Source organism: Panicum virgatum, chromosome 6K (genome assembly GCF_016808335.1).
Source record: "Panicum virgatum strain AP13 chromosome 6K, P.virgatum_v5, whole genome shotgun sequence".
Taxonomy (NCBI): Eukaryota; Viridiplantae; Streptophyta; class Magnoliopsida; order Poales; family Poaceae; genus Panicum; species Panicum virgatum.
Window position 1 is genome coordinate 1,211,656 of NC_053141.1, and position 23,317 is coordinate 1,234,972.

Below are 23,317 nucleotides of genomic sequence, written 5' to 3' on the forward strand. Positions count from 1 at the left end.
GTATCTTGCTGTGTCTGCAGAGGCGGTCAGCATGGTGCTGGTCGCCGAGAGGACGGAGCAAACTCGCCAGGGGGACACCAGGGTCTCCCCGGCCAAGGATGGTGAGCCGGACCCCGGACATGGGGGTCCGGCAGCCACTCCTCTGTCTAAAGGTCCAGACCCCGGACAAGGGGGTCTGGATGAGCCTCGTCCAGATGGGAACCCAGAACCGCAGGGGGGCCAAGGACCTGACATGGTGGATAAGGGCAAGCCGGACCCGGTCGCCAGGGTCCGGACCATCCAGAAGCCAGTCTACTACGTCAGTGAAGTCCTCCACGAGGCAAATGCCAGGTATCTTGAGACGCATAAGCTTATCTATGCCATACTTATTGCGTCCAGGAAACTGCGCCACTACTTTCAGGAAAACCGAGTTATCGTAGTGACCTCTTACCCGCTAAGAGCGATCCTGCACAACTCCAACGCCACGGACAACATCGCCAAGTGGGTAGCAGAGTTGGCTGAGTTCCAGCTGGACTTCCAGCCTCGCCATGTAGTCAAGAGCCAAATCCTGGCTGATTTCATAGCGGAATGGACTCCTTCCCCAAGCAATTCTGGGGATCCGGACCTCAACGCCGGACCTCCGGAGCCGGAAGTCAGGACACCAGTCTTCACCGAGCCCCACTGGACACTCTTCTTCGACGGGTCCGTCCGCAAGCAGCGGGCTGGAGCTGGTGTGGTCCTCTTCGACCCAAACGGAGATCAGCTGAAGTACATGGTGCACCTTGAGTTCAAGGCCACCAACAACATGGCGGAGTACGAAGCTCTGATCTTTGGCCTAACACAAGCCCTGTCTCTGGGGGTCCGGCACCTTCTGGTGAAGGGAGATTATCAGCTAGTCATCAAGCAGGTCCGAGGGGATTGCAGCTGGAACAACCCCTAGCTCGCGGCATACCTCATCCACGTGAGGAAGCTCGAGAAGGACTTCGATGCCTTGGAACTGCAACATGTTCCCCGCGAACTCAACTCAGTAGCAGATGATCTCTCCGCGAGAGCATCTACCTGGGCATCCGTGTCCGAGGGCGTCTTTGAAAGACGGTTGCTGAACTGGGTGAAGGGGATCAAGCTAGCACCTCGAAGCTAGCGGTCCCGTCGGCATTCCACCTGTGGTGCCCGCCCTGGGTTGTGAGCTCTGTTGAGGATCCTGGAGACCTCATAGACCCACCCCCACCTGCTCAGGGAGCTCCCGATGCATGGATCTCCGAGATCCGGGACTACCTGAAAGACAATATCCTTCCTGATGGCGATGTGTCCGCTGAGCGCATAGTATGATTGGCTAAACGCTACGCGGTGGTAGAAGAGGATCTCTACCGCTGTGGCGCCAATGGTATACTCATGCGGTGCATTTCCCAGGAAGAGGGCCGCGAGTTGCTCGCGGAGATCCATGGAGGCGAGTGTGGAAGTCATTTCTCATCTCGCACGCTTGTTGGTAAGGCCTTTCGGCATGGCTTCTACTGGCCGACAGCACTCCAGGATGCGGCTGAGCTGGTAAAGTCCTGCAAAGCATGCCAGTTCCATGCAAAGCAAATACACACACCGGCTCAAGCTCTGCAAATGATCCCACCCTCATGGCCATTCGTTGTATGGGGCGTGGATATCCTGGGGCCGTTCCCACAGGCCGTCGGCGGGTACCGGTTCCTCTACGTCGCCATTGACAAATTCACAAAATGGCCAGAGGTTACCCCTGTGGTGAACATCACCACAAAGTCAGCAGTCGCATTCCTCAAGTCCATTGTGTGCAAATTTGGCGTCCCAAACCGCATCATCGCGGACAACGGGACCCAATTCAAAAGCAGACTCTTCCAAGAGTACTGTGAGGACATCGGCATCCAGCTATGCTTTGCGTCCATGGCACATCCCCGCAGCAATGGACATGTCGAGAGAGTGAATGCAGAGATCCTCAGGGGACTCAAGACCCGCACCTACAACTGCTTAAAGAAGCATGGTGCCAAATGGGTTGATGAGCTTCCGTGTGTACTATGGGGCAACCGGACCACACCCAGCCGAGCCACCGGGGAGACTCCATTCTTCCTGGTCAACGGGGCTGAAGCATGCCTTCCCCCAGAAATTTTCCTAGGCTCACCACGGGTCCAGGCTTTTGACGAATCCATGCAGGAACAACAGCGGCGTGATGATGTGGACTTCGTTGACGAACGAAGGTGGCGCGCAACAATCCGAAATGCACGCTATAACCAGGTGCTCAGGCGCTATCACCAACAGTTCGTGCACAGTAGGGAGCTCCTGGATGGCGACCTTGTCTTGAGGCGGATCCTGAACCGAGCAGGGCTCCACAAACTCTCCCCTAGCTGGGAGGGGCCCTTCAAGGTTACAGAAGTATGCCGGCCCGGATGCGTTCGCCTTGCCACAGAAGATGGGGTGCCGCTACCCAACCCATGGAACATAGAGCATCTGCGTAAGTTTTACACTTAGGCAGAGCAGGGAAATGAATTTTTCCTTTGTAATAAGATAGAATTAGCGTGCGGCCCAGAGCGGTGGGGGTCCGTCCTCGTAAACCCGGCCTCTGGCATCCATCGCACCGTCGGCTAACATTAATGCGCGGCCCAGAGCGGTAGAGGTCCGCCCTCACAAACCCGGCCTCTGGCATCCATCGTGCAAGCCATGTATATCAAGTTGCAAAGGAAAAATTTGCTCCCAGTTCTGTCTTGGTGTCAAAATTTTATTTCGCATTTTCGATTCTCGAGTTTTTACCTTTCTAACCCCCGCGCGGACTTCCACTCTTGTCGCTACATCTAAGATCTGTATTGAGTTGTTGGGCTGCCGTACAGGTACGGACCCCCTTGCTGCTGGGAGAGGGGTCCGGACCCCAAGGGACCTGCTCTAGAGAGGGGTGCTTGTTTCCTGGGGTGGTCCGGAGTCCTGTGTAGCCTCTTAGCCAGTTCCGTACCCAAAGCCTACACACTCCACCACCCTGTAACGAGCGCTCCAGTATTCGGAGCTGGGTAATTAGGGAAACGGATCACATTCTAGCTCAAGGGCTGGCTTCCTAAGTCCTACACGGCAGTTCCAGCTCCATATCTAAAAGGATCGTGTCGGTACCTCTGGACTAGGGTACCCCTCTTGCTGTGTCAAGAATCGTGTAGTTATCCGTAGCTACGCCCAAAGGAGCTGGGCAACCGGACCCCTGGGGTCCGACTCCATCTCACCGGACCAACGGTCCTGGACCCGCTTCCCGTTCGGGGATGGGTCCGGCGTCACCACGTGTCCCAGAGGTGTTGACATGTCTAGGCGAGAGCCTCGTAGTTATCCTTGACTACACGCTAACAGTCTGAGCAGCCGGACCCCTGTGGTCCGAAGCCCTTCTCTCCCGCCAGCGGCCCCAGACCCATTCCTTGCTAGGGAAGGGCCTGGTGACGCCACGTGTCCCGGAGAAGGGAGCGCTCCACCAAACAGCCGGGGGCCCCGGACCTCCCACGGGGTCCCGGACCCCCATATACTATCCGGACCCCTCAGCGGGGAGGGAACAGACACCCCGCCTAGGTTGGGGTCCGGAGCCGCCACATGTCTGCAGGCGCAGGCACGCGCGCGCGTCCGTGAAGCTTCCTCGGGAAGACTCGCCCACCTACCACATTCAATATGGGAGACGTAAGTGTGCTCTGCCACAGCAGAGCCCGAGGCGACTTTTGCCAGGCTGCACTATTGATCGCGCATTACCAAGGCACACATTGCAGCCGCTGGCGCCGCCCACGCCACGCGCGTCAGTCTGCTACGCCAGTTAGACACGACAGATCGGCTTTGCCATCATAACGCCTACACGGTAGACCCAACAGACTACGCCGCAACCTACACTGCCTCAACGGGCGCCTCGCCGATGGGACAGGTGAAGTCCCCCCTCGGACAGAGAGTCTACAGTATGATGAAGCGTATCCGGGAAGAGATTCTCAACCACTGTAGCACCATTAATGTCTTTTTCGTGGTATACTATACATCCTTGTTGGGCCCACCTGTCGGGGTCCAACACATGTGTACGCGTCCCCCTTTTGCGCTATAAAAGGGAGACGCCCGTTAGAGAAGGACTCAAGTCTAAAAAGGACTTGGAGGCAGAGGATAGACTCATCCACAGACACAAGAGTAATACAACTCTCAGTAGATGTAGGGTATTACGTTCCGGCGGCCCGAACCACTCTAAATCCCCGAGTGTTCTTGTGTTCTTGCTTCATGAGTAGATCTGATGAATTGCTGGCGCTTCCCCGAGTAACCACCCTCTGGGATTAGTCAGGTGCACTACGCCACCCGGCTGTGGCCCTCCTCCTAGAGTCACAACAGATCGAGTACGACAAAATGACCTCACCCACTGCTAGGAGGGGTTTGGAACGTCGGAGCTAGGTCCGGCAAAGTCGTGTTTGTTTCCTGGAGCGGTCTGGAGCCCTGTGTAGCGCCTTAGCCTGGTTCCGCACCCTAAGCATACACACTCCACCATTCTGTAACAAGCATTGAACTGCCTGGACCTACGCATCCGTAGCTCCGGACCTCGTACTAGCCTGGGGCCGGTCCAGAATAGGTCCAGCGGGCCTGCTACTAAGCTGTGATTTTGAGTGGTACGCAAGTTAAGCCTTGACTGGTGGTAGTTAGCCTCAAACCATTGAGCCTACCTACCAGGGGGTCCCGGCATCCGCTTTAAGGCTTCATGCAGATCGAGGTCCAGTCTATGTGGTAGACAGACTCAAAAACAACTGAGCCTGTCTCCCAGGGGGCCCAGAGCGCTCGCTTTGAGCTAGACATCACGGATCGATTCTGCATGCGTCAAACAGCTAAGTTGCAGTATTATTACTACCATACAAGCGAGTTTCATTTTCCTCTCTGTAGTTTTTTCTGCTATACAGGGAATAAGTCGCTCGTTCGGGTTGCAAATTATGCTACACCTATGCCCAAGAACGCTTGCTCAACCGCGTATGGGGGTCCGGAGTGTCTTCTTCGGCTCTGGTGGCAGAAAGGTCTTAACAACTGAACCTATCTACCAGGGGGCCAGGGCGCCGGGGTGCTGCATACCGCAAACCACAACAACTGACAGACAGCTAAGTTGAAATTTTCTTCTATTCAAAATTTCAACAAGTACAAAGTACAATGTTTTTACATCTGCAAAAAACAAAACAAAAGTACTACTGCTATGATGGCCCAGCTCCGGAATCCGCAGGCTCACACTTGAAGTAAGCAGCGACGAAGTCAACGACATCCCGCACGCCTTCTCGAGCAGAGGCCTCCGCCTCCGCCACTGGACCATCGACCACGGGAGCTAGCGAGATGGCTGGGTCGTGCCTCCGGAGGCAGGTCAGAATGTGCTCCGCCACCATCCGGATTAGCTCGTGGCCCTCGGCTTCAAGCTGGCCAGCAAGGATCGGCTCTAGACGCCGGAGCCTGTCCGAAGCAGAGTTCAGCACTGGGAGGGCGTCAGCAATCGATGCTGGCGGCTCTGCCACTTGGATTGGACTCATCCCAAGTGGCACCAGCGCTGAGCTCGCTTCACTCGCCTAGTCGACGATCTGCTGGGCTCCCCTGAGCTGGTCCTCCTGCAGCTTCCGGACTGCCTCCTGGACCGCCTCCTACACCCAGGCGTCTAGTGCTGCCTGGGCCGCCTCCACCTGGCGGGTCCTCTCCTTGAGCTGGGCCTCCTTCTTCGCCGCCGACTCCTTCAGGGACTTGAGGGCCTCGCGCTGGCGCTCAAGCTAGAGCTCTATGTTGGTGGCGTGGGATTCTCGCTTTGCAAGGGACTTCCTATCCTCCTCAAGCTCCAGCTCGGCAACAACCTGCTTGCTGGCGGTCTCCTGTAGCTGCTCGCGCCATCCATGCAGAGTCTTCGAGAGCTTGTCGAGCTCCTGCTTGCGGATCTCGAGACCCTGGCAGCGAGTCTCAAGCTCGGATCACTGAGCCATAAGGCCGGCCTCTGCCTGGGCAATGGCCGCCTCCCGCCGCTACAGGGCCTTCTCCCACCCCGTTACCGCGAGCTCCCGGTCGAACACCTTCCGAAGATTGGCTCGGTAGGACACTTGGTCGGCCTTGAGTTCGGACCGAACACGAGCAGCATGGGAGGCTACGGCCTTCGTGCGCCCCTCCAGGCGGGTGTGCCAGTCACCGAGGTGCTGGCGCTCGCTCTCCAGGGCCGCCCTCTCCCGCCGGAAGGCCGCCTCGGCGGTAGAGGTCCCCTCCTCTATCGTGCGCCGGACCCGGACCAGCACCTGTGGGAGGGGAGCCGCTTCCTCCTCTGGGGGACCCTGCAGGAGCCGCCTACCAGAGACCTCCTCCAGCTCTTCCTCTGCTGCAGGTTGGGCACTGGGGGAGGGGACGTCTGGCACAGACGTCGGGACCTCGGGTACCGGGGTGCTTGCCGTTGCTGCGCCCGCTGCCGCTGAGCTCGCCGTCGCCAAGCCCGGTGTCGGCGCGGCTGCCGCCGTAGCTGGGGCTTCGGGGGCCACCACGCCGGGTGCAGCTGCGCCTGGCACTGGTGCATCCGCCGCCGCCGCGACGGGCATTGCTGCGCCTGGCACTGGCGTATCCGTTGTAGCCGCGTCGGGCGTTGCTGCGCCTGGTGCTGGTGCACCCGCCGTCGTCGCGTCGGGCGTTGCTTCGCCTGGTGCTGGCGCACCCGCCGTCACCGCGTTGGGTGCCATCGGGTTAGCGGAAGCCGCCGCACCCGAGCTCCCTGCACCTACTGTCGCACCCGCCGTCGCCGCCGAGGCCACGGTCGCCTGGACCCCCGCTGACGTGCCAGCGGTGGTGGAAGAACTGCTTGGGTGAGAGGCCCTGGCAAACAAAGAGAGGAAGCCTTCAGCAAAAAGCGAAGCACCGAGAATAAGGGGAGTGAATGAAAGGACACTTACCTTGAAGCGCCGGGTCTCCAGCGTCCACGGAGGCTCGGCGACTGCTTCTGCTGCTGCTCCCGTGGCGGCGGCGGGGGTGCAACCCGTGGTTGCTGTTGCTGCTGGGGGGAGACATCTCCCGGCGGCGGTGGTGGCGGCGCGGCTACTCCGGGGGTCCCGCGGGGGCCGGGGGCCCGGGAGCTACCCTGGCCCGCGTCCTCAGCGGTCCTCTAACGCTTTGCGGCGGGCTCCACAACTGGGGTCCCATCGCCGCGGTGCAATCTGCGCCGACATGCTTCCCCCGACGACGCGCCGGAGCTACTCCGGGCTTGGCTGGGACCGCTCGTGGCGGCGCTACCAGCCATGGCCTGCTTGCCCTTGGCAGAAGGGCCGGACCCCCCCCGGCGCTCGGCACGGCTTGTTCCCCGGACGCACCAGGGATCCAGATTCCACGGTCCGGGTCGCCTCCAGTTTAGCGCGCTGCCAGCCCACCGTCGTCGAGGGTCGGCAGGGTGGCCAGCACTGCAGTCCTCAGGCGTGAGTCCTCGCAGAGGGGGACGACACCCTAGGGAAGGACCAGGTGCTCCGGGATGAAGATCTCCCCCGTCACCGCTCGCACCAGGACCTCCAGGGCTTCCTAGGTCAGGTCGCTCCCCTCTTCGCGGTGGATCCTGCTGCAGTCGTTGAGGTCGGTGAAGCTCCAAGCAGGACACGGCCGCTGCTTCAGGGGGGCGATCCGGCGCTTCAGTGAATCCCCGAGCACGTGCAGCGAGGTGAGACCTCCCTCCACCAGCGCTCTGATCTTGGACAGCACGGAGTCGAACTCCGGCGGCAGGGACGGCTTGGCCCTCCAGGATTGGCGGTCGGAGGTGGGTCCCCCGGTCGGCATCACGAGGCGCTCGTTGGCTTCTGTGGTGGCGATCACCCACTCCTTGTGCCAGTCCTCCCACTTCCCGCCGTCAAGCCCGGGGATGTACGGCGTCCACAAGTCGCTCCTCGTCTGGAAGTAGTACACCCCCACTTCGTCTTTGCCCTTCCCGGACTTCACCAGGACGAAGAAGTGGCGGAAGAGGATGACGCAGGGCCGCACCCCCACGAACATCTCGCACAGGTGGACGAAGATGGCCATCAGGAGGATGGAGTGCACGCGTGAGATGTTGAAGCTGGAGGCCGAAATCTTCCAGCAGTAGCAGAAAGAACGAAGACACCGGCAACCCCAAGCCGGTGGAGATGTGCGAGATGAACAGCACAAACTCCCCGGCGCGCAGATCTTCGAGGGGAACCGAGCCTGCTCGAATCCCCAAGGCAGTCTCCTGAGAACTCCACCCAAGCAGGTGACGCACTGTGTTCAGCTCCTCCTCTGTCTGGAAACGGCAGGGACGAACGAGGGACGCCATCTCGCTATTGAGGTGAGGAGTAATCTACGCAGAAGAGCAAGGGGCGAGGAGGCTCGAAGGCAAAGGGGCGCAAAGGTTGGAAGGAAGAAGGTGAATGCGGAAAGGTAACCGCGGTATGCGGTTCGTCCCTTTATGAAGCCTGACCCAACCGGCGCGCCCCGAAACCGTCGCTGGAAGCCAAGCAACGCTCACGCCTGGTGTTAACCGCCCAGTCCATGACAAGGGGGCACATGCCCGCCTATTAGGGAGGGCGGGTAACAAACAAAGGTGTGAAAAGGCGGGATCTGAACCGTCGCCCGCGCGCGAAGCGAGCCGGAAGCTGAGCTGACGTGCGTGCGTTAAGCGCTGGCATGACCAGGCTCTTCGAGAACTGCGCTGGTGGTAAATATCCCATTTACTCCGGCCGCAGCAATGCCGAGCGTCGCTCGCGTGACTATGTGTACCACTGTAAGTGGGGACCGTGAGTCAGTAAGCCGTTGCGATGTGATGAGGCAGTAAAAAACCCGATGGATGGTCAAAGCCGGTCAAGACTCCTACAGTAAGAGGCTTTAAGTTATGCAGAGCCAAATCGCTGTAGTGGCCCCACCTGCGGGTTCGTCACCTCTCCCGAGGTGGGCTCGGGGGCCACTGTCGGTACCCTATAGCAGGGATACCCACTCTTACTGCAGCAAGGCAGGACTCGCGTAGTCATCCGTAACTACCCGATGAGGAGCGAAGCAGCCAGGCCCAACGGGTCAGGCTCCTTCCTCACCGGGTCAACGGCCCCGGACCCGCTCCCCGCTCTGGGACGGGTCCGGTGACGCCATGTGTCCCTGAGGAGGGGAATCTCCGAGCCAACAGCTGAGGGCGCGGACCCCCCATAGGGGTCCGGGACCTCCCGCGTTCATCCGGACCTCCCACGCGCGTAGAACCAACATACCGCCCGGGGGGGTCCGGAGGCGCCACGTGTCCCGCAGGCGCGGCCGCGGGCGCGGGTCTTCCGTTGGATGACTCACCCACCCACCGCATTCAATGCGGGTGGTTGAGGCGTGCTCTGCCGCCGAGGCACGCGGGGCAGCTTTTGTCAGGTCTCACTGCAGACCGCGTGTTACCGAGGTACACTGTGCAACCGCCTGCGCCGCATCCGCGCAGAGCCCGTCTGCCGCATTAATTGGATACGACGACACGACACTTTTCCATCATGCCGCCTACGCCGCAAGCTACACGGCCCGTTCAGCTACGCTGCAGGCGACGCCGCAAGCTACGCCTGGCGCCGTTTCGACAAGACAGCGCATGAGTATGCTGGACGGAGGATTCCCAGGAGCAGGCAAGAAAATCCAAGAATGTGATCTCCTTGCCTGCAACGCCATAATGTATGAACAGTACGTTATTTTATACTACATCGATTCGGCCCACTTGTCGGGGACTCAATGGCCATGTACGCTCCTCCCTTGAGATATAAAAGGGAGGCGCTCGCCGCACACGAGGGACTCAAGCTCTCAGACCCCCAGACTCTCTCGAGGCAAAGGGAATACAACTCTCAGTGGACGTAGGGTATTACGCTCCGGCGGCCCGAACCACTCTAAACCAGCTGTGTTCATCGTGTTCTTCCAACGAGATAGAACTAGTCCTAGCTAACCCCCGAGTACTTACCCTATGGGCTTAGGCGGGTGTATTACGCCACCCGGCTGTGGGTTTCCACTCCACGACTGACAATTGTAACGAGAAATGTGCTATTCATTGTGGAGAGTAAGCACTAACTTTATGATATGCTTTGAAATAATTACACCTTCCATTAGGCCTCCCTATGTCTAAAAATTTTCTTCTTTCCAAAAAATAAATTGAAAAACTGCTTAGTTGACTAATATACTAATAGCTACTCTACACTAGCAGCTCAAACATATAGCTTGGTAAGATGAGATACTAAGATTGCACAGTTTATTTACAGTTGGATCACCACTTATGTGAGGTAACGTCAACATCTATAGCACTGTGCTCCCATTGTGGAAAGAATTACCAGCTAATTTGGGGTTTTTTCTTTTCAAGAAGATGACATTCACTATGGTAGGAGTACAAGAAGGATCATCTCTTTAGATGTAAAACATCTATATGGAATTAAATAAATATTTGTCACAACAAAAACTCCTCTCTGTTTCAAGGATTATTTCTGGATTGAAGCTTAGAGCACTGAGCTCTGAGCAAATTATTTTAGTTAGGGTCACTAGCTCTCTTGAATGTCTATATAATGCAGTGAAACAAAAGAAAGGAAGCATCTTGATTCTTGAGACATGTCAGTGTTCAGCATTAGAGTTGTCTAGAACTACCTACCAATTTGTCTGCAGGATTCCAAGAAAATAAATAGGGATAAATATTTCATTAGAAAAGTCAAGATTTATTTTATAATAAATAAATGAGAAATGTTCTTTTCACTCTGGTTGACAACAAGATATATAGTTTTTGTGGTTGGAAATTGTTGTGCCTTTTTTTGGGTTCTCTGCAAATGTAAGCTACTTTGTATTGACTACTGTTCTGATAGCTAATCTGAAAATATGCTGCCAGATAAGGAACTAGTGCATAGTTTATTTGTTGCTAGATAACTGTGTGCAGTAACTTCACCATCTCGGACAGTACATTTCACTGCATAAAGATCTAACTTTTAATCTCAAGGTTTTCTTTTTCATGAAGATGACATTCGCTATACTGCGAGCACAAGCAGCGGTGTTGGATAAACTCTGAAATCGAATATTGTAATATCGTTCACAGGCAAAAGTCCATAAATACATTATATACATTTTGGCCCTTTAAAAGCTGTACATAATGCAATAAAGTAAAAGAAAGGAAGCATCTTGAGACACATGTTCATGTGCAGAGTTACAGTTACCTAAAAGTGCCTGCCAATTTTTCTGCAGGACAAGGAAAAGCATAGCCCAAGCATCGCTTTCGGGAAAAAGACTGAAGTGGAGTGGACTGAATTTTCAGTTGGAGGTCCAGTAGCCACTGTGTCCCCCATACAACCCAAGGTCAGACAAAACCACACAACCAACTCTTGCAAACGATGAGATGTCCATCCACTCGAACCACTCGCATATCAGCATATTGATCAGTTCCATGCACTCAATTCCCTCATTGAAATTATACAAACTGCTGCGGGCACGTGTCGCCCATTGTGATAGCGCTCTTCATGCCTGAAACAATTTGCCCTGTGCTTCAACTTGACCTGAAATATGCCAGATTCCTCTTCTTATATCATCAATATAAACGAAACAGAGCTCCAGCATTCGTTTCACGAACTCAATACGCTTGTTATTTTCTCACTGTGCTACTGAATCTCTGAAACAGAACAGGAACAGTTTATGATCTATGCAGGTTCAGAAATTTAGCCATGCATTCAAAGTTCAGAGAAGGAGTACACATATTCTATAGGGATGTTTTAACTTTTTTATGTACTATAACTTTTACTATATGGCTATCATTTCACTGCTCATGCTTTTTGTTAGTCCCCCACTAGTTCACTTCAGGAGTACTTAGCAAGCACAAAGCCACCTGCCTTTTTCTCATCATCTCTCAGCCCTTTGATCTTTCCATGTTCCATCCATCACAGTTCACAGTTACCTCAACACCATAAAGACCCACAGGCTCCTCTTCGCAAACACTCACCTCCTCTGCACACCACACAGACACACACAGCCAACACTAGTGGTAGTATGTGCTAGAGCTGAAGCTTGGCATCAGAGAGGCCGGCCATGAAGAGCTCTTCAGCTGCACCAAGGCTGAGACTGAAACCGGAGCAGGCGAGGGATGGTAGCAAGATGCAGGGAGGCGGTCTGAGCAGCGGCCTGGAGCTCAGGCTCGGCATCTCTTCAGACAATGGCGGCGATGGTCCATGGCTCGGTGTGGGAACGCACCCTTGGAGCCTGGCCTCCAGGCAAGAGAAGGCGGCCCTGGAGCAAGCGCAGCAGCGGCCTCCTCCGCAGCCGGTGGGGTGGCCGCCGGTGGGCGCGTTCCGCAAGAGCCACCTGGCCCTGGCCGGCACGAAGGCCGCCGAGGAGCCGAGCAAGGAGAAGCGCTGCTCCGGCGAGCGGCCGGCGGCGAGCCTGTTCGTGAAGGTGAACCTGGAGGGCTGCGCCGTCGGGAGGAAGGTGGACCTGCGGGCGCACCGCGGGTACGCGTCGCTGTCCCGCGCGCTGCAGGGCATGTTCCATGGCTTCCTCTCAGGTCAGGACTCAGGGCATCCGTCGCCTTGCTTGGCCTGGTGGGATCGTGTCGATGATCACCGCCATGAGATATATCGTGTGTCCTTTATTTTCAGATGGCCAGTACTGGAGGATCGCAGGCAGAGACGACGACGACGAGGAGCCGGCGAAGAAGAACAGGACGAAGGCGTCGTACATCCTGCTGTACGAGGACAACGAGGGCGACCGGATGCTCGTCGGCGACGTGCCATGGGAGTAAGTTGTTCTTAATTTATTTCCACAGTGGGAGAAGATGGAGATGTGTGGAGGTCGTACGTTTGGTGGTGATGATGAGCTTAATTTGGAGCATCGATGTTGTTGCTGCAGGCTGTTCATGGCTTCGGTGAAGAGGCTCTACATCGCACAGGACCCCAGGAAGAACTAGCTAGAGAGAGAGAGGATCGGAGGGAGCTGAGATGATGTTGCTCGATCGCTGCTTTTTCTATACAGCTCATCAATTAAAGCAGCAGATGATAGCAACACTGTATGTGCTACCTAGTATCTAGCAGTTGATATAGTGCAGTAGGCACATATATATATATATATATATATATATATATATATATATATATATATATATATATATATATATATATATATGTAGTACTATGTAGAGGAAGTTTTGCTTGCATTCACTCTGTTGGGCAGCTCCAGCAGCCTCCAACACAACAGTGTTTTTTTCTCACACCGCTCCAGCACTAGTTTCCAGCCACCAGCCAGCCAACAGTATTTTTTTCTCACACCGCTCCAGCCACCAGCTCCAGCCCAGCGAACAGAGTGATGGTGTAATATTTCATAATTTGGGAATTATTAATCGATTAGTAGGTAACATAATTAATGTTATTCTAATGAAAAAATGACACAGATGTGCATTATTGCCACAAATTAAAGCTTATATTTCCAGGTAGCAGTTTGCAAAGCTGCATCAGAAAACACAATATGCAATTTGCTCCCAAACAAAAGTGTCACTCGCGGGAGTGTTTGGTTCTCGAGGGCTAAACTTTAACCCTGTCGTCATATCAAAGAGAATCTTTTTTATTTAGAAGTATTAAATAAAATCTAATTATAAAATTAATTGCATAATGACTACTCTAATTCGCGAGATGGATCTGACAAAATATATTCATTTATAATTAATGGATGATTATTGTAGCACCTTTCGTGCAAAAAAGTTTTGTAAACCCATTTGAATGGCAAGATTTTCATTTGACGTGACGGGACTAAACTTTAGTATCTAGACTAGAAATCAAATGGGCCTGACCAAAAGTTTTGTAAACCCGGTTTTGCATCCATCCAGCGAGGCCCATGACGGCCTATTATAACCAGCACAGGCCCACAAGGCCCATATAAGGCCTAACAGCAGCCCGGAGACCCACTCACAAGTCGTCTCTCCGGCCGCCGTCACCGAGGAGAGCTTGGGCTCTCTCCTCTCCCCGCCTCCGCCTCCGCCCCCTTCCCTTCCCGCGCAGCGCAGCGCGCGGCCCCGCTCTCCGAGCTCTGCTGCTGCCGCGGCTGCTGGGCGCCCGCCGACGCGAGATCCTACCTGCCCCGGGATCGAATTCCCCCCTCCTGGTAAGGAACCCTAGCTTCGCTTCGCTTCAATTCGTCCCGTTCCAGGGGAATTCTTCCCCGCCCGCGCGGACTCTGAGATTCGAATGCTTGTTTCCCCCCGTCGATTTTGCAGCGCGTTCCTCACCTGCGCCGCTCGATCCGTCCCTGTTGGTAAGCCAAAAAAAACACACACACACACACACACAGCAGGATGAAGCGCAAGCGCGGCCGCAAGCCAGCGGGGAGGAAGGCTGCTCCGGCGGCCGCCGCGGCGGAGTCGTCCCCCTCGCCGGATTCCCCGTCCAGCCCCAGCACGGAGGCGACGAACAGCACGCCGGATCAGGCTGAGGAGGATAACGTGCTGCCTCTCACCGAAGCAGCAGCAGCAGCGGCGCCTGAACCATCACCTCCTCCTCCTCCTCCTGAGCCACCCCAGAAGGAGAAGCCCAGCGCCGCCGCCCCAGTCAATCCTCCCGTGGACATACCGTACACCAAGCCCAAAGTGGGGGCCGTGTACGGCCGCGTCAAGCTGAAGTTCAAGTCATCCAAGGCGGTGGACCTGCCGCCCCCCCCCCCCAGCAGCAGGGTTCTTCGGGAGGTCAGGCACCGGCTGCTGATGCTGGAAAATCCGGGAGTGCTACTGTCCCTGAAGTGACGAAAGAAGCTGACGCGGAAAAGGCTGGTGTCCGAACTGATGGGCAGCATAGGGACATGCAGGCGTCGGAGCCGAGTGATGCGGATAAGGAAAAGGTGGCAAGGAAAGTTGGAGGCATCAAGATCAAGTCGGTGGGGTTATCTTCTGTAGGAAACAACACCCCAGATAGGAAAGCCAATCCGGTTGATGAGCCTCCTCCAAGCAAGCAGGAAGCTGTTTCGGAGATCAAAGAAATCGAGGAGACAATGGAGCTGGGGAGCTCACAGGAGTCGGAGGAAAAACAGTCTACTCCAGAGCGCCAGCATGATGAGAAAGAGCTTTCTGCTGCACTTGAAGTGAGTAAAATTGGGCTTACCTGTTTTAGGTCTATAGACCCTCCCAAGTTTTACCTACGAGAGATCTGCTGAATCTGCATAACGGTTATACTGAGAATCTGTTTGCACGCGTTTCTCAGGCTATTAAGAAAGTCATGAAGATGGACGCTGCTGAGCCGTTCAATGTTCCAGTGGATCCTGTTGCATTAGGAATACCTGTGAGTATTTCGTGCTACACATTGTGGTTTCTTTCATTTCAAATACACCGTAACGCTGCATCTATTATGCATGGTTTACCTGTCCAGCATGGCATGCCAGCAAGGCAAAATTACCCTGCGAAACCACCTCAGGGCGTTGAGTAGTTTAAGGTGCCCAAGTAGTACATATGAAATGATCTATAATGCTTTGTTGTCTCATCCTCCGAGGAGTTATGGTGTAACAGTTTCCATAAAAGTGTATCCAATTTGTCATTTTCCCTGAGTTTCTCTTCTTTGGGCTATGTGTGTAGCTAGTTCTATATTCGATAATCTGAATCTAAATTTGGTGCAGTACATTCAATCTTTATCTCAGTACTGCTAATTAGACTTCTACCATGGGATTTACTTATGTAGCTAGGATGAAAGCTTTACCTATTCTTAATGACTCATCAATCAAAACCCAGCGGGGTAGATTGCCTTGCCTGTAACAACAGTCCTGCACCCTAGGTGCATATTGTGATATATGGAACATAGATAAGAGGTAAGAAAGTTACTGCAATTGCAAATGTGGATCACATCATTTGCGGTTTTTCTTTTCATTTTGTTTTCTGGATTTATTTATTTTGTCTCATGCCTTTGTAAGCATATGCTTCTAGATCTACTGCCATTGGAAAGATATTTTTTGCCTTTTCTTTCACTTACCTGTTTCTCTACCCTGACACTTTCAAACTTTATAGGATTATTTTGATATTATTGACACTCCTATGGATTTTGGCACAATATGTAAAAATTTAGAACGTGGTGACAAGTATATGAATTCAGAGGATGTATATAAGGATGTGCAATTCATATGGGATAACTGTACCAAGTACAACAGTAAAGGTGATTACATAATTGAGCTTATGAAACGGGTCAAGAAAGGCTTCATGAAAAATTGGTTGGCAGCAGGCTTGTATTCTGATGTGCCAGACAGTGGTAAGTATTGGATATCTGACAGCTATCAGTTTGGCCTCGGCTCACTTCCATTCAATGTTTGACTAGATTCGACTCATGTCAACTGCTACTGTTTCAACTTTGAAATCTTTTATATGCGCCATCAATGTCTATTTTATCATTTACATAGCATTATGATTTATTTTCAAACTTTCAATGCGATGCGGGAAAAATAAATTTTAATGCTTCATTTGGACACATCTAATGTGCATGTAGCCAGATTTTTTTTTGGAACTTTTTAACTATAATGAATTGATGATGCAATCATCGCACTCCCCTTCCGCATTTCATTGCAATGGAAAACTTTTCTTACACACAATTGTCGTTCTTTTTTACCCATCTATAATTTTCTCTTTACATTTACATATGCATGCGTTCAAATAAATAAGAACCCAAATATTGTGTAGGTGGCAATGACAATACTGGCGATGAGGATGCTAAAGGCCACTCGAAAAGCAAGTCTAAAAACAAAAGGCGACGACCAGGGTACGTCATTAATCTATTCCGACATCTGCATGCAATTTTTCTTATTAGAGGCTCAACTATCATGTGGGAAGCTGACGTGCCATGCAACTTCAGCACTCATATAGCATGGAATACTTGTGATGTATAGTTTGATGATAATGAGAGGATGGAATTAGGGAAAATATTCGACAGGGAAAAAGATGGCCATCCCATTAGTGCATTTGCTTGGGATTCTGCAAAATTAACAGTTTGACAATTTACAACTTTGTTACTCTTGTGTCAAGTGCTGGAATGAAATTTCCCGTTTGGTTTCGGGATGCTTCTGAATGTCTTGACAAGGATGCCTCTGCTACAGGCAGTTTGGCTTCCTTCGGTTATGCTTAGACCTATGTGTGATGTGCTGCTGCCGGCCTAGTGGTAATTGATTAGTATTAGTCAAGGATATCTAGATGGTTCTGTTTCTATAAACCACAACCTAGGGCTCCTTGCCTATATGTGTACATGTACATCATGTCGTGATCAATCAATCTACTATTTCGTGTGCCAATCTCAATTGCATGATATCAGGCTGGTCGATCCTCAATCCTTTGCTTCCGCCTAAACCCTAGCCACCCCATGGCCGCCCCCTCACCCTCAAACCTACCTGCCACTGGCTCCGTTGCATGCTCTGGGCCCCTCCATGACGAAGCTGCTGCTGCTAAGGCGCATACCCATGAGGATACTGCTGCCATCGAGTGCCAGCAGCTGCTGCATGTGAGTTCTGCAAACCGCGTAGCAGATGTGGGCCTGCGTGGCAGCGAGGCGACCATTTCTGCAGTCGGCGTTCAGACTAGCTGGGTCCAACCAAAATGATGACCCTGCTGCAGTGGAAGTGCCGCGGTCAAACTGGCGATGAGGAGCATGAAAGCACAAGCTAGGTTTTAAAATTTGGAGAACATGAAAACTTAATCAAAAGGGAAAATGGGATGTTTGGCAAAGGGGTAGTGGCGGACTTTCATTTTTTGTGGTGGGCGATGAGATCCGCCATTGGTTGCAGCAGATTCAGCAGCAGTAGCGTGAGTTCCAGTGCAGGAGTGAGTAACTGAAGGAGGTAGAAAGAAAGCTACTGGGTCCCTGTCAGTTTCAGGGACCTTTTGATTTGTTTAATTAGCAACAGGCCTGTGTCCCCGCAGGTTTAGTTAGGTTGAAATATTAGTGCTTCTACTTTCCTTTTTATGTTGAGCTCCTATTTTGCTTCAACGGCATTTTCGCAAAAAAATAATTTTTTTGGTAACTCATGTGAGTGTCTGTGTCGACACTAGATTGCTTCAGGGTATAGTGGGTTTAGATGTTAGGTGTTGGAGCTATTTATGTAGATAAGAAAATGTGAGAGTAAGCATTGCAAGGGAGCACTTGTATACTTCTCCTTTCCCGCGGAGAATGGTTTATAATTTTTTGCTCATGTTTATAATGCTAGCAACAACAACAACAACAACAACAACAACAACAACAACATAGCATTTTTTCCCAAGCAAGTTGGGGTAGGCTAGAGATGAAACCCGAAAGAAATAAGTTCAAGGTTCAGGCATATTGATAGCTAGTCTCCAAGCGCTTCTATCCAAAGCTATCTCTTTAGAGATATTCCAATCCTTAATGTCTCTCTTAACCGACTCATCCCACGTCAGTTTAGGTCTACCTCTACCCCTCTTTACATTATCGACCCGCTCAAGAACCCCATTACGCACCGGCGCCTCAGGAGGCCTTCGTTGGACATGTCCAAACCATCTCAGCCGATGCTGGGTAAGTTTCTCCTCAATTGGTGCCACTCCGACCCTATCCCGAATAACTTCGTTCCGGACTCTATCCCTCCTTGTGTGCCCGCAAAACCACCGCAACATCCGCATCTCTACTACACTCAGTTGCTGGACATGTCGCCTTTTTGTAGGCCAACATTCAGCACCGTATAGCATCGCCGGACGAATTGTTGTCCTATAGAATTTGTCTTTTAGCTTTTGTGGCACCCTCTTGTCACAAAGGATGCCAGAAGCTTGCCGCCATTTTAACCAGCCAGCTGAAATTCTATGCCTAACATCTTCATTAATGTCGCCATCCTTTTGTAGCACCGATCCTAAATACCGAAAAGTATCCTTCTGGAAAAACCACTTGTCCATCTAGACTAACGTCTCTCCCCTCATGCCTAGTCGCGCTGAAATCGCACATCATGTACTCGGTCTTGGTCCTACTAAGTCTGAACTCTTTCGACTCTAACGTGCGTCTCCACAGCTCTAACTTCCTATTAACCCCTGCCCTACTCTCGTCAACAAGCACCACATCATCAGCAAAGAGCATACACCAAGTGATCTCACCTTGTATATCCCTTGTGACCTCATCCATCACTAAAGCAAATAAATAAGGGCTCAATGCTGACCCCTGGTGTAGGCCTATGTTAATAGGAAAGTCAGTGGTGTTGCCATCACATGTCCGGACAAACGTCGGCGCATCCTTGTACATATCCTTAATGAGGGTAATGTACTTAGTTGGGACTTTGTGCTTCTCCAAGGCCCACCACATGACATTTCTCGATACTTTGTCATATGTCTTCTCAAGGTCAATGAAGACCATGTGCAAGTCCTTCTTCTGTTCCCTATATCTCTCCATCAATTGTCGTATTAAGAAAATCGCCTCCATGGTTGACCTTTCAGGCATGAACCCAAATTGGTTTTGGGTCACACTTGTCACTCTTCTTAGGCGATGCTCGATAACCCTCTCCCAAAGCTTCATCGTATGGCTCATCAGCTTAATCCCACGGTAGTTAGTACAACTTTGAACATCACCCTTGTTTTTGAAGATAGGTACTAATATACTTCTCCTCCATTCTTCCGGCATCTTGTTTGACCGAAAAATGAGATTAAAAAGCTTAGTTAACCATACTATTGCTCTATCTCCTAGGCATCTCCACACCTCAATGGGGATACCAACAGGGCCCATCGATTTACCTCCCTTCATCCTCTTCAAAGTCTCCCCGATCTCTACCTCCTGAATTCTCCTCACAAAACGTCTGTTGGTATCGTCAAAAGAGTCATCTAACTCAAGGGTAGGGCCCTCACTCTTCCCATTAAACAACTTGTCGAAGTACTCTCTCCATCTATTCATGATCTCCTCATCCTTCACTAGCAGTCGATCTGTCCCATCCTTAATGCATTTGATTTGGTTGATGTCCCTTGTCTTCCGCTCGCGGATCCTAGCCATCCTATAAATGTCCTTCTCCCTTTCTTTCGTGCCTAGCCGCTGATACAGGTCATCATACGCCTTACCCTTTGCTATATTCACAGCTCGCTTTGCAACCCTCTTCGCTAATTTATAGCCCTCGATGTTGGCTGCACTCTTGTCAAGGTGGAGGCGCTTGAAACACTCCTTCTTCTTAATAGCCCTTTGCACCTCATCATTCCACCACCAGGTGTCTTTCCCCTCCTGTTTGCCTCCCCTACTCACGCCAAACACCTCTGAGGCCACCTTCCGAACACATGTTTATAATGTTAGCATTGCAATATATTAGTTGGAAACATTTAAAATATGCACTAAAAAACTCTATATAAACTAGGAAGGCTAAACTACCACACTATTCCATTACAACATTATCGGTAACCTAGAACACTTGCAGGATTTGACTTTTAGAACTAGAATCTATATGTAAAGATCCAAGCAATGCATGGGCTCATCGGCTAGTAATGTAATTAAAGATAAGTGTAGAAGTGATATTTAAAGATCATAACAAAACTATGCAACTCTTTGTTTTAACATGGCCAGTGAATCAGTACACTTCAGGGTCTTCCGGTACTATTCCATTTGCATTTCTTCTTTCTTAGGGTGTGTGTGGGATGTGTGTGGGTGTTTGTATGACTATTTTAGCCTTTCTTCTTTCTTAATGCAATGATACGCAGCTCTCCTGTGCATTCGAGAAAAAAATTACATTTCTGATAGTGGATTAATGAGAATTATTACCTAGACAACCGACTTCTCTTGTAACATGGCCACTGAATCAGTACTCTTTGAAAAAAGTATTGATTTAGTCCATCATTAATCAACCCTAGGAGCACATATAGTTGTTCCTCTCTACACTGGAATTTTCCCAATGGTGTTCCTATTGAAAAATTTCAATGGTATTATAGCATTACAGAAGATGTTTAATGTATTTTTTTCCCCATTTTAGGACAACAGTAGGGAACTATTGACTATATTGTTTGGTGTTCTTACATTATGTCTATGAATGCAGGAATGATCGCCACAAAAGTGACTGTGTTTGTGCTGTTTGTCAAGTTACACGGCGTAAGAAGGAAAGGGATGAAATATTGGCTGTTGTAGATAATGAAACTGCTGCAATGGATAGTAACACTTCTGATCAGCATGACATGGAGGTTAGCCTGCACATCCAAATCTTCTGTTTGCATATACATTGCACTGTGCATGTGTTATGCTTCTCGGTCATGGCTTGTGGGTCTTCCATAGTGTGCAGTGTGCAGTGTGCACTAGTTTTTATTTCTCCATGTTTCTGTTGCCACAGTGGTGTTGTGATAGACCCATATTCCACTCTTCTCAATAGTACAACTATGTCTTATGCCTCTGTTATCTGCAATTTTATGTAACATGAAAGTATTAGACTCATATCACATTGTGTTCAATGAAACAATCATGCCTCTGTTATCTTCAAACTTATGTTTCGAGTGCTTACATACGAAATGATGTTCAGTGTCTATCTGCTTGAATTATTGCACGTATCATTATTGACCTGTGTAATCAAAGCTTTTCTCATCATTGATTTAGTTGTGGCATTGTTGATGCATTTTTACTATTTGTTGTATATTAGGATGTTCTTGTTTAAAGCAACCAAGCATGCAGACCATCTTCTCTTTGAGCTAAAATATGCTTTGCGTGTCAGGGAAACTCAGGTGCTAGTAATCCTGGAAGTCATGATACTTCCTCTAGCCAGGAGCAACCACCCCGGGCTGATGTGTACAAAGAGACAGCAGAAGCAGATGATTCTGGGATTCGGATAGAAGATGTTGGAAAATTCTCCAGTGATCGGCCATCTAGCTTGCCATGTCCTGATTATGAAGATGAGGGACAGGGAAAAGAACAGGTTGAGTATAGAGATATGAACAGTAACGAAGAGCATACTTCCACTCAGCCTAATGAGTACTCTGATGTTGAGAACCAACAGAAGGTAACTATAACTAGACTTCCAGGCCAGCCCCAGCATTTGATAGTATGCTAGGATTAATAGAGGCAAAAAGGTTAAGCTATATTGCATAGTGGTTGGGATTAATTGGTTCACAGCTTGACTTCATTCAGCATCAGGTCCTGTGTCTGTTCTTGTGTCACCTGGGCACTTTGGTTTTGGTCCCACTCACATGGCCTGTCGGTACAGCTGTTAGTAGCTTACTGAAACTCTGTGCTGTTTCACTTTGTTATGATGTTATCATCCACACGACATCTTAACAAGTACTGCCAGCAGGCAGCAATCAGTATGGTGGGCACAGAGTCATTGTTTTTTCATGCCTATGAATCTGCATAAAAGGGTATAATCTCAGCTTTTGTGTCATGTCGTCGCAGGCCCAGATAGAGACCAGCCAAGAGGTTGAAATGGAGGAGGATTATCCCATGCAGCAGGAGAACCCTTCATTCCTGCAACTATGCGCGAGCCTCTTCCCCGGCAACCAGCGCTCCACTTTCAGGGTCCGCCATTCACTGTTCCGTCCACGACGCCGAGCTCCACTGAAGGAGAGCCCCCTGCATGTAGCCATGGCAGCAATAATGAAGCGTTAGGAATTCCACAGCGTGGTTTCGTGCCAGAGAAGCGGCGCTCTGACTTTGGCAAATCTGTACCCTGAAGACATGGAAGCTGGTTAGAATGATGCGGCTGATTAGTGTATAGAATTCTTTGAGCTCAGGATCTGGTGTGCAGGGGTGTGATTGGTTGTGCCATGCCTGACTATTATAACATGGATTCAGAAATTCTCTTGAGATTTTTGTATCAGGCTAATTGCCACAGCCACATGTTGCTGCATAGCTTGCCGCCCTGGCATAGGGTTGGCCTGAACCTCCCCTATAATTGGATGATCTGAAGGATTTGTTAAGTGTTTGGGCAAATTCTTCTCCCCAACCGCCACCTGACATGAAGAGAAAAAAGATGTTTTTTTTTGCCCAAACTCAAAGATGACTATCTCAGAGTTGAAATGTTACAGTGAATATTCAATAATTTGTGGAATCAGTTGGTCCTAAACCTGTCACCTACTCCAATGAGTGTGCCTTGAGACTAATATTATAATGCGAGAAGAATGGTGTCTGGGCACGTGGCGCATCCTGTATGGTTCCCCTGGTTCAAGGGCGGTAAACCCCCTGCTTATCGCTTTACGCTTGTCATTCGACACATGCTAAGGTTTGGTTTGGTTTCCATTGTTGAGTAGGAAATTTTTGTCATCACCCTTGAAGGATGTTTAAGCATCCCGTATTCCTCACTGAATCACTTTTTTTAATGACTTGGGTAATTGGTGCTAGTACAGATAGCTTGCTTGTTGAGGTAGTAAGCCTCGAGTGTACTGCAGGCAAGTATCTCCTCCTAGTATGTTCCATCCCTTTACAATTTTAACCGCCAAAGAAAGACCCTTGTTGGGACTTGTTGGGAATGGTTTTCCTTGGCAGGTTAATTG

At 51.0% G+C, this 23,317-nt stretch overlaps 2 protein-coding genes across 3 annotated transcripts; both read left to right on the forward strand.

The window, feature by feature from the left end:
* Positions 1-11,528: 11,528 nt before the first annotated feature.
* Positions 11,529-13,091, forward strand: LOC120711144 (auxin-responsive protein IAA25-like). 2 transcript variants are annotated; one of them, XR_005690181.1, is made up of 4 exons: positions 11,529-12,439; positions 12,534-12,672; positions 12,784-12,986; positions 13,045-13,091. XR_005690181.1 is itself a non-coding variant. In XM_039996566.1 (3 exons), the coding sequence occupies exons 1-3, from the start codon at positions 11,968-11,970 to the stop codon at positions 12,839-12,841; spliced, it is 669 nt and encodes a 222-aa protein (XP_039852500.1). In that variant the 5' UTR covers positions 11,529-11,967; the 3' UTR covers positions 12,842-12,989. The 2 variants fall into 2 exon arrangements, 1 of the variants encoding a protein (XP_039852500.1); XM_039996566.1 differs by lacking the exon at positions 13,045-13,091 and having other exon boundaries at positions 12,784-12,989.
* Positions 13,092-13,841: 750 nt separating this feature from the next.
* Positions 13,842-22,886, forward strand: LOC120711146 (bromodomain-containing protein 4A-like). Its single transcript, XM_039996568.1, is given in 9 exon segments — positions 13,842-14,028; positions 14,141-14,572; positions 14,575-14,997; positions 15,117-15,194; positions 15,911-16,148; positions 16,574-16,652; positions 20,884-21,025; positions 21,547-21,831; positions 22,221-22,886. Coding segments are annotated over 8 exon segments (1,812 nt in total). The 5' UTR covers positions 13,842-14,028; positions 14,141-14,218; the 3' UTR covers positions 22,434-22,886.
* The last annotated feature ends 431 nt before the right edge of the window (positions 22,887-23,317 follow it).

Bases quoted from the DNA above. Each gene is read 5' to 3' on its own strand.
- LOC120711144 (XM_039996566.1), top strand. From the start codon at position 11,968: ATGAAGAGCTCTTCAGCTGCACCAAGGCTGAGACTGAAACCGGAGCAG. The intron at 12,440-12,533 runs GTCAGGACTCAG...CTTTATTTTCAG, and splicing joins GTTCCATGGCTTCCTCTCAG to ATGGCCAGTACTGGAGGATC. The intron at 12,673-12,783 runs GTAAGTTGTTCT...TTGTTGCTGCAG, and splicing joins GTCGGCGACGTGCCATGGGA to GCTGTTCATGGCTTCGGTGA.